At 34.4% G+C, this 11,431-nt stretch overlaps 1 protein-coding gene across 1 annotated transcript; it reads right to left on the reverse strand.

Annotated features, from left to right (window-relative positions):
• Nucleotides 1-7,696: 7,696 nt before the first annotated feature.
• Nucleotides 7,697-9,745, reverse strand: LOC145972355 (uncharacterized). Its single transcript, XM_083100911.1, has one exon. It carries the CDS (start codon nt 9,743-9,745, stop codon nt 7,697-7,699), a length of 2,049 nt encoding a protein of 682 aa, XP_082957037.1.
• Nucleotides 9,746-11,431: the final 1,686 nt, after the last annotated feature.

The following is an 11,431-nucleotide window of genomic DNA, read 5'->3' on the forward strand; positions in this document are numbered from 1 at the left end:
AGCAATTAATTTAACTGGAGATGCGGTGAAGGGTGGTTGTGAGATTGCATGTCCATTGTTGGGATGGTAACGGTTGTTAGTGTTGTTGCTCATAGGATTTTGGCGAGCTGCATTGCTGAAGTTATTGGGGAGGTCAGCACGGGGTTAAAAATTTGGGCGGAAAAGAGTGCGCTTCCGAATGTTTTCAGCTTCAATAGTTTTGGATAATTGTATGGCTGTGCTAATGCTTTCCTCGAAGGTCCTCGGATGTTCGAGTTTTACGCGTACTAATAGGTCAGATGGAAGTCCGTTGATAAAGCTGTTCATAGTGGTTGCTTCGATGGCGTCCTTTCTTCGTTCTCCTATGTTTCCGGATAAATCAGATTCTCCATCTATTATTGCAGTACGTAGTTCTTGCACTCTGCTTATGTAATCAAAAATATTTTCATTTTGTTTCATGTATATGTTAGCTAGTTCTCCTCGGTATTGGTCGACGGATTTATTTGGTCCAAAAATTAATTTTAGTCTTTTCGTTAGCTCGAAAACGGTGTGACATTCTACCCCTTCTATGGCAGAATATGCATGTCCCTGCAGTTTATTAATAATAAGCTGCACTAAATGATATTCATGATATGCGGGTATTAAATCGAGAGCGCGTTCGCAAATTTTACTGAAGTGGAAAACGGACATTTTATGGCCATCAAATTTAGGTATTGTGTCGATAGCATCTTTAAGGCGTATCGGGGAAGGTTGGTCCGCGATATCAAAATGTTGGGATGTCGGTTGAGAAAATGTTCGTTCTTCATGTGGAACATATCTTTCTTCTCTTTGCGAGGTCTCTAGATTCATGAGCCTTGAATTAATCCTCTCAATATAATTGGTAATCGTTTGCATAGAAGCCATTAATTGCTCTACAGCTGGTTGTTCTTGGCTTGCTGCCATTTCCTTTCGATTCATTTCTTCTTGCATTTTTATCAGATGTTCATTTTTGACTTGCAAGGCCTCAGCCTGTTCTTTTAACTGTTTCTCCTTTTCGTTTACCTTTTGCATGAGGATTTCAGTTTCTTCTGCTGTATATTGTTACGTCCTCTTTTAGCGTTTTTTCAACGACTCTGCAGGGCTTACCGTGCATGGACGAACAAGGTTGTATCTCTCAATTTCTTTTTCAGGGCAACCTGCTAGGCCGGCTATACCCTGGGACGCCGAGAGATTCAGGATCTTGTTAACGCTTCTTTTTAGAGATAAATCAAGGTTGACAAATAAATAAATGGATTTGTATCATAATTTTCTATTTCTTTTTATTTCATTCCCTTATCCATATACATTAGATGCAGATATAATAATAAATTTTCCGTTGATATTAATGTTATATTAATTTTATAGGTCTACAATAGTATCGAGGAATTCCTCGCTGCTCAAATAGTCGAGGAGTTGATTTACCTCAAAGTCTGTAAAACTCTCGTCGCTCGGAGAGATGTCTATGGGCTCAAAATCTGCTTCTCCAAAAGCAAGCGGAGAAGAATTCGGGGTAAAAGGGCCTGAGAATGAGTCAGGAGTTCGTGGAGGGCTTGGCGGCGGTGAAGTCTGGACTTGTTGGTCCCTTGTCGCAGGGATTTCTCCGTTGCGCTCCCAGGCGCGGAGCAGTCCTAGCGGGATCCCGTTCGTAGGATTGTTTAAATCGACAATTATTGTCGATGCGTCGCTTGAGCTGTCTGAATGGGTTGTTTCAGTAATGTCTTCTTCCTCAGCTTCCTCGCCAGCTGATATCGCTGGGCTGTTGTCGTTGTCGCTGATTTCTGGGTTAAATTCAGGGGGCAAGGGGGCGAAGGACAGATCGAAGAGGGTATCTTCGCGATCGTTGGCGGCGTGTGCAATATTAGGAGGGATATTATCCCTGTCTACAAATAATTGTCATACAACGGAGGGACGATCTCGGAGCAATCGTTGTCTATATATTTGTCGGCGAGCTACGCCTGCGTTTCGCAGAGGGAATTCGCGACGAGTTATGGGATCTGGACATCGGGTGTTGACCATCTATTAATAAGAGAAAGGTTCGAAATCCGATATGATATAATATTTCAATTAATTTTCCCGAAAATTATTATTATTACTTACGATGTCGCAAGAAAAAAAAAGGGGTCACCTGTCAAAAATGAAAGTATCGTGTGAACAATATGTCACACACACGCATACGCACAGTGGAAGAGAAAGTAGATAATTAAATAAGTTTATTTTATTTCTCTCTCTGGATATTAAATTGTGATTTGAAAATCATTAATAAATTTTCGTTGTTAATCATGCCTTTATATTTCAAATTGTGTGTATAGACATAAAGTAAGAAGAGGATTATAGGATATGTCATTGAAATGACAGATTATCAATGCAGCTGGCTCAGTATATTATAAAATTTTCATATAAGCCTCAGCCAGTGTATCGTTACTAATCTCTGGGATGGATCTCGTATCTTGAAATCAAGGCTAGATTCAACCTGACGTGATTTACGTCAGGCAGCTCCAAAATTAAAGGACAACTTCCATCATCAGTGACGCAGCTTCAGGATAATTGTCAATTAACCGGGCTTAAGTTGTATCTTTGCCTAATCAAACGTCGATGTGACAGGAGGCCGCTAATTTTTTATTTGCCTCACCAGCACCAAGTCAAAAGGAAACCTCTATCATCGGAATATGTTCCTCAAGATAATTGCCTTTTCGCTGTGCTTAAATTAGGTTTGTCCTGCTGAAGCAGGTTCTTACTAATTACTGTCAATCGAGTCGTCTTATCAAAGAGATAGGTCCCATGAAAGACTTCCAATTCGAAGTATGATTTAAATAAATGGTGTGTATGGATGTGGGAATATGAATGGTTGAAGGTAAGAATTAAAAATATAGAAATGACAGTCAAGTAGCATGCGACTGTGTAGGTTATTAATTATTAATAAGTACTAGGAAGCAAAGAAAATTTTAATTGGTTTAAGATGTACTTACCAGATGATGAAGTTCTTGATGTGTAAGGATGACTGCTCTCCGTCGGAGACCGATTGCCTCGGCGAGGACCCTGAAGAGAGGTCAGGAGCCGTTGAAGAATAACTGGCAGAAGACCGAAGTTGAATTTGAAATTCACTTTTATTTTAAAGTATACTCGAGTACAATATTTGACGGCTCTAAGATGCTTCCTTCCTTGTAGAGAGCTGGTGGTCAGATGCTAGGTGATGTTGTCTCAAGAGCGTCGGGTCAAATGCACGGAAGACTGAGTTGCGCTCCCTGAGGTACCCTCTGATCCCTACTTTGTTCCAGGAGTCAGTGGTAGGGGAACGGGAGCTCTAAGCGTAGGTTGCTTGGCTGCTATTTGCTGCTCTAGCTGCCCTTCCTTTTGGCGCATGTTGTGACGTAGGAGTTGCGCTTTTGCGTGGAGGGGGAATGGGCTATCCGTGCGTTGGTTTGTTAATTTATAAAATTTTACAATAGTTTTTAGCTACCAGAATTCTCGTTATTTGTATACATTTTCTAATGTAGAATCTTAAATCTCCTTTAGGAAATGCGAAAGAAATGTGAACGGTTCTTCTAGCATGCTTCGTTCAAAAGCTGTCTTAAAATTCCGCTTATAATAAATTTTTATAATTAGTAAATTCTGGTGTCATAAACTATTATAATTACAATCATTTTATAATACACATATAGATATATATATATATATATATGTGTGGATATATATATATATAGTCGCTTAACATAGAAGAAATAATTGTTAATAATAATTAGGTGGTATAGAAGTGTTCTAATTATTACGGTGCGATATATCGAATTAATTCTGTTGTAGCGGATGGCCGTAATACCAGGCGGTCGTGCCGGGTCTATTATCTTATCGCTAAATGAGCCCATGTACAACTGTACTGAATGAAGCTCGGAGGATCGCTTATCTCTTGGTGAATAATTTTATTCTTATATTATTTTATAGGACGATTTAATACTTTTGCTTGCAACAATTCATGTAGCTCTGCTACTTATTATGTAGGATATATACATATATATATATATATATATTGGTTGTAAGATTTTATAGTTATAGTTTTTTATTGTCTTGTCAAATTTATTTTATAATAATTTTAGTGTGTATTAATATTTTCATGTCAAAAAAAATAAGAGTTTATTTGAACCTTATTACTTCTTAATTTTTATTAAACATCCAGGCTCATTTGGCGTATGATTATATATATATATATTCTTTTAACAATTTTATAATCTTATGAATATTGCGCTCGCAATGAAAGGTGCTTCTTATAATATTCGATTATTCTCGAGTCCTCTTTGTCTCTAGACTCGGGCGCGTATGTTGAGACATAGTGGAAGATAAGATTATTGGCACGCGCCAACCGATAACGCACTGCGTTCGGCTTAGCCTTAGCCTTTGGCACATATAAGAAGATTTATAATTTAGCTCGATTATTCGTACGTACTAAACCATGTTTTACTAAACTTTATAAGATTGTACATTTGTTGGATTTCAATTTTATGTTCTAATCTTTTTAATTTATTTTGACATATCTTTTACGTCGTTAAATTTATGTTTTATTGTCGGTTATATTGTTCTTATAATTCGCCTTTAAATTTCGTATGTATATGTGTAACGTATTCTCCTACGATTTACAACTTAATAACTTAGTAAAACATATTACAATATATATTTATTAATAACCATGCGTGTTAATGGTCAAAGCAAAAGGTCGGTCCGAAATTTATTTCACGCCTTGATTTTAAAAGAATATTATTTCTAAGTCCCCTTGGTCTGAAGTCTAATGCATAACGCCGTAAGTATCAAGGGAGATAAGATACATTGACGCGTGTCAGTAGATAACGCACCGCACATCCTTAGCCTTGACCGCCTGACCGACTTATTAATTCATGCATATAAAATCATATTTTATTCGCATTTACCTATAGTTTTAGGTTTGTCGTTAATAAAGAAAGAAAATTATTGTATTTAGGTAGCTAAAGTACATATGCTTGTATGAATAATTAAAGCACTTAAGCTAACGGATATTCCTTGGATAATATATATATATATATATACTTAAAGTATATAAGAATATATTTCATGTTTTTTATGACTACAAATTTTGTGTGTCCAACTCACCTTGTTTTTTTTTATTAATAATAATATATATATATATTAATAACAAGGGTGATAAGTTGGTCTGAGCTTGTTTCGCGATTTAATTCTCATTAATTCTTGCATACGGGATGACGTATAGCGCTGTCTCTCTCGCTCGCGCGGGCCGACCGATAGTTCGGTCTCTCTCACTTTCACGTACTACCTATTGAGGTCTCGCGTATAAGTCTCGATCGGTTTAACCATTCGATTATGCTTTATTATATGTTAGAGAAGGCTTAGTAAGTATTGTTGGCGTTATTATTTACTATTAATCGATTTATTAAAATATGATTTTCCTTTATGTAGGTTTTTATATATGTATATATATATACATATAATTGGAAAGGCACAAGCCTATGGGTTTTCCGTAGATAATGGGTGTACGAAGTGAGCCTCTTTTAATTATTCAATAGGGCTGCCACGCAAAACATCTATACGGTAAGTATATTTGTTTATATATATATATATATGAATTTTTATATTTGTAATTGAGTAATGTATTTTGAATATGAATTCACGTGTAGGTTATTGTTGAAATGTATTTCTAAGGAAATTTTACTAATAAATATATTTTATTTTTCTGTATAGCGTGTTCGTTAGGTGATGAAAATACTGAGACACCCGGTGGACAACCGAGTGAGGCTATGTTTATAGGGTGACTTATTATTCTGCATGCAGAAAGAGTTATGTATAAAAATTTTATTCTTACTGAATTTTTCCTTTTGTAGTTATTATTTAATTTAATATATTTGTTGTTAAAATTGAGTGTATTAATATTTGATTTATCATACTTATTTTACTATTTGATTTTCTTCATTACTATATGATTATACACATCTGTAAAATATTATACCTTTTTAATTACATTAATACATTAGTTTTGATTAACTAAAAATTTTTATAATGATAATAGATTTTGTATAGATTAATGTTTTTATGTATTTTATGTCAAGTTAATTTTTCATACGGCCAAATATTATTGGATTGTTATTTTCAGCTGCTAGGACTTGGAATTCTTGCTACTTATTTATGACGAACTGTCTTATATCGTTAGGAAGAGGATATATATATATATATATATATATCTAGGGTTATAAAAAGTGTGTAAGTATGAATTATATTTTAAATGGGTTACTCAATAATTCTTATAATAACTCTTCTTATACTTTTATTATAATTTTCAGATATCAAGACTCTAAGAAAAATTACTTTCTAATAGTGAATATATGTATATATAGTATTTTAAGCTTTGTGCCGACAAAGTGTCGATTTTTAATAGTTTAAAACGAGCAACAAATTCTTTGAGTTACTTTTCTCTTGTACAAATGAATTTCATCGTTTGCAGATACTTATGATATGTTGGTTCTAATTAAATAATGTAATTTTTACAAAATGTTTTTACACTGTTTTGGAGCACAAAATTAATTTTATAAATTTTCTTTTATTATTGATAATTTTTTATTAATCTTTTATATTAATATTCCTTCTGTGTAGACTTGCTTTCAGGATATTTGTTGGCATTTTTGCCACAGGTTATGTCTCAATTCATCCAAATATTAATTTAATTATATTTCTTCCAGGTTTCAAAATTTGCAATAGCCGCATCCCACTTACAGCAGTCCAGTTACATCGTCCATCGAAGTGATCCGTATAGGGCGATAAGATCAATCATTAAAAGATTTTAGGTAAGTATTATTTTATAATTAAAAGTGTTTTTACTTAGTCTTTAAATAAATTGTTTCTAATATTATTTTATAATTTCTAGGAGAAGGGTTATGTTTTATGAGGTGCTTGATTGTTCCATAAATATTTCTGTATATTATTGTAAAGGGAATTTTATGGGATTTTACAGTGTAGTAAGTATAGGTACTTATATGAACGTATTTTACGTTACGATATTTTTGCTCTAACAATATAAATTGCTTGAATTTAAAAATAGAATTTTAAATTGTCTTCTTTTTGACTAAAGGAATTAATTATTATAGTATTTTATATAACAGTTATGTTCACTTTTCTGTAATTAATTTAAAATGTATAATTATTTTGCATGCATGATTACTGCAGGTGTAATATAGTATATTTTCCTAGATTTTTGGTTACATATATATATATTAATAGATATTTGAAATGATAAATTTTCTGCTAACTTTCATATAATGATTTATATGAATTTTGTCGCGAACGCTTTTAACACAGTTTGCATTATTCAAAATAATTTTAATAACACGATTTCAAATCTATTTCTTTCCTGAATAAAGTTGAAATATATTAATTTTATTCGATTAACATATTTCTGTAAATCCAGCTATTCGGTTAGCACTGGTAGTTTACTAGTTTTTTAGTTATATAGGATAACTAGATAATATGAATATCGGCAAATTATATATAATATATATATAGTGATATGAATTTATAGTGAATATATGTAATATTTAAAAATTATATAAGATGATAAATTCTTGATGTTATACTACAAAGTAATGTTTAAAATTTTTGTTGCGGGACGTAACACCTCCCCCCTAATAAGAACAAAATCCACTTGTTTTCGGAGGATTTTGGTCTAGGGAGATTAGATATCTTCATTTAAAGTGTTTAAGCGGTCTCTTAAGTTTGTATATGATGTAGGCATATTTACGTTTTTGGCGTTTTCCTCGTGGCAAGGTCTCATCGTCCTTAGAGGTTTGGCTGGAGGAAGTTGTTGAGTGATTACTTCCGGAGGCGCAGTGGGATCGATGTTGGAGGTTTGAAGGTTCGTTCCCCTGCCAGGTGATTGATCGTCTCGGTTATCATCTCCAGATTTCTTAGAAGATTCTCGTGCCAGATGGAGTAGCAGGTTTGCAAGAGAGCTCCACAGGGCTCCGATTAAATGAAGGCTGCAACCATATACAGTATGGAGAGCGTATCCATGGATGACTGTGTCGATAACAAGCTTGACTAAGCGGATGATCATGAAGATTCCGACAAGTCCTGCTGTGGCTGATCCAAAGTTTATGAATCCTTTCCAGATCCGTGAGGCTGTGCTTTCGACAATTTTATTTAGAGAATTTTCATCCAGCAAATTATATACTGAGATTCCTTCAGTGTTCATGGAGTGGCCAGTTAGTCCTCTAGCAACGGCATTGAGTAAAGCTGGCTTTTCGGCTGGGAACATAATATGATTTCTTAGCTTTTCTATGTCCTTTTCGGAGTAGATTCCACTGGTAGCTAAGGATCCCGGAGTGAAGTATCTCCAGGTTAGAGCAGCCATAGGTTTTAGCTGTTGAGGTGGTAGCTGTCTAACCTGAATACTAGGGGTGAGTTGGACCCATGTATCCTCAATTCTGTACAGCGTAGGAAGTTCTACACTGCATTCTCTTTCGTTACCGATTTTGGTGATGATTCTTGACTTGGGTGTAAGAAAGAGAGAATGATTGCGCACCGTGACAGGAAGTTCAGCATAACATTCCTCCGTTTTTCTGACCATTACTTCAATAGGGATACATTTGACTACTTGTACAGCTTCTCCTGTGGTAACAGCCATATATCCTGGTCCTTTCATTAATCGATAGGCAAATTCATCTGGTTGGAGTGTAGCGAAAGACAAGGCATTGGTAATCACTTGTCTTTCTAGTTCACATTTTTGCAAGATGACATTATTGTAAAGAGAAGTCATCTGTTGTTTGACGTGTTTTTCTATATACACGAACTTGGAGTTCATGTATGTAAAGATGTCAAGATTGTTGACTGGGATGATTCCTCGATTAGCGAAGGTATTTCCTGGTTTTGCTTCCAGGATAAATAATTTCGGATGCTCGGTGCGTAAGAGAGTGTATCCGCATAGAGGCAATTCTGTAGTTTTCATTAAAGCGAAGGTGATTTCTTGTGTTACTAGGCTGTAGATGACTGGAGCGTTGACATCAGAGTGATCTTCGGAAATTTTATTTGCAGGTCCTTCGTAAAGAACATCGTATTGTTGGAAATTACAAGTAGTAGTGGGTATTGGTTTCCAATAAGTATGCCCATCGTCAGCGTCTAGGCAAAAGCTGTCAATGAGATCACATATAGTTCCAGATTTTAGTTTGATCTTCCCAGTGTTTAACTGTATGGGAACATAGGAAGATCTTAATGATATTTTTACAGCTGCTTGGACGACTACATCGTCCCATGTTCCATATGGATCATTGTATTGTGCTCCTTTGCAATATCCATCGACTTGTATACGGCCTACAAGAGTGATACTCCGATAGGTCGTCTGATTTGCTTTTATGCCGGCGACAAGATTGTTGTCTCCGAGTTTGATGGTTCCGTCTTGAAACATTCTCAAACATTGGGTGTATCCAGTCTCGTGTACATAATCGGCTCTTCCATTGTGAACAGCAGAGATATGTGAATGCATGCCGCAATGGTATATATTCCTGGATATTTCTACTTTACATTGTATGACTTCCGTATAGCTGTAGTCGGACAATTGCAATAGTTGAATATGAACATCGGTGGTATTGGGTTTTCGTATGTTCAAGTCACATTCGCCAACATCAAGTAAAGAGACAGCGGTGATATTGAGGTGTTGTCCTCCGCAATCGAATCCGATAAGAGCAGCGGTTTCGCATAAGAAGGTTATTAGGACTAAAGGCGTCATGGTGGTCTGAAATAATGATGATTTCAGTATATGTGGTAGCAGTATATATATATATTATGTTATATGATTACTTGAATGATCAATACAATTTTATGGATATTTAATAGTGGATAATTGTCGCTTAGCATATTGTGATTATAGTATAATTGTATAGACATATATATATAAGTGTATATATTTCCATGCAAAAAAAAATTCTATATTTAAAAATTGAATACATAATAGGTATCTTTATAGCATTGTTTTTAATATATATATATATATATATATATATATATATATATATATTTTGTTCGTAATTATATGGTATTGTTTTATGTATATCTATTTATTATTATTTCCCCTTTTTTTTTGTTTCTTTTCCTTTATATATATATATTTGTTATTATTACTATGCACGTATATATATATATGTGTGTAACTATAATTAATGGTTATAATTTGTGGATGCCTGTGCTAACTAGAGATACAATAAATGAGGCATCTGAATAAGTATGTACTGATTATATTACAATAATTTTTATATATTTTAGGTAGCAAAACAAGGACTGATATTTAAGAAGAAATTATTTCTTCCAAGACTTCCGGGTCATTTGGATCAGTCCTTATTTCGGCCCGTCCATATTCTATTCTTAATGTGGAAGAGTCTACTGATATACCGACTAACTGTTTGTAAGTATTTTCTTCCTTTTTCTTTATAAATGAGGAAAATTGGTAATAAGCCTTAACGCATTTCATACATTTGATAATTGGTCGGCTTTTATAACAATTTTGACCGCAAATACGACATTTTTACAAGGGCACTGAGCCATATTGGAATGTATGAGAGTATCTTGTAAGAACTCTGTTATAAATTGTGGGGTTACAGCAATTTGTACAGATAAGGTAAGAGTTTGAGTCACTTAGAATATCGTGAGTTAATATAATGACACAGTTTACGCGAAAACTATTAAAAAATGAATCCTTTAAAAGCGGATGGATGGATGTTTTGGTTTTTAATGGCGGACACATTTTTTCTCTTTTTTTTTTTTTTTTTTAAGCGTATACCCCTTGTTGGTGAGTCCTGCAAAAAGCAAAAGCAGTTAGATTATTTATGTTTCTTCCATGGTTCCTCTCATATATTGCCCTTTCAAAGTAGGAAAATATGCATTCAGAACATTGAAAAATAGAGCGAGTGGTATCTAGAGGAGCTAGACAATATTCACATTTAGAGAAATTTATTTCACCGGAAGTTACCCAGTGGCATACTATCAGGTCAGGTTTAACTCGAAATTGACGAATTTTGCAACATGCACAACATATACGAACCGGGTTACGGTTCTTCTTAGTGTGTTTCTTATAGAATATTATTTTTTTACATTCTGCTTTGCAGATATTTGGGAAGTATTGTAACAAGTTATGGATGTCGTGATTGCAAGGCGTATTATTTACGTTGCTCATTATGGTTTAATCAACAATTCCTGTTTAATCGAAATTCTTGAGCTTGTTCTCCTTGTAAATAATATAGAAAACATCTCCTGCAGTCCGACAGGGGAGTTATGAGAGATAGTAATAAATTACACATATGACATCTAAAGCCATACAAAGAAGCTGGGGGAAAATATGTAACAATGTGGTATATTATGGGCTGAAGTTCTCTAGTTTCGAACATTTCACATGAACGACAGTAATACCGATCATTATGGG

This window comes from Camponotus vicinus, unplaced genomic scaffold (genome assembly GCF_025532165.1).
Source record: "Camponotus vicinus isolate PSW18456_S1 unplaced genomic scaffold, iyCamVici1.0 SCAF_5, whole genome shotgun sequence".
NCBI classification, from domain to species: domain Eukaryota; kingdom Metazoa; phylum Arthropoda; class Insecta; order Hymenoptera; family Formicidae; genus Camponotus; species Camponotus vicinus.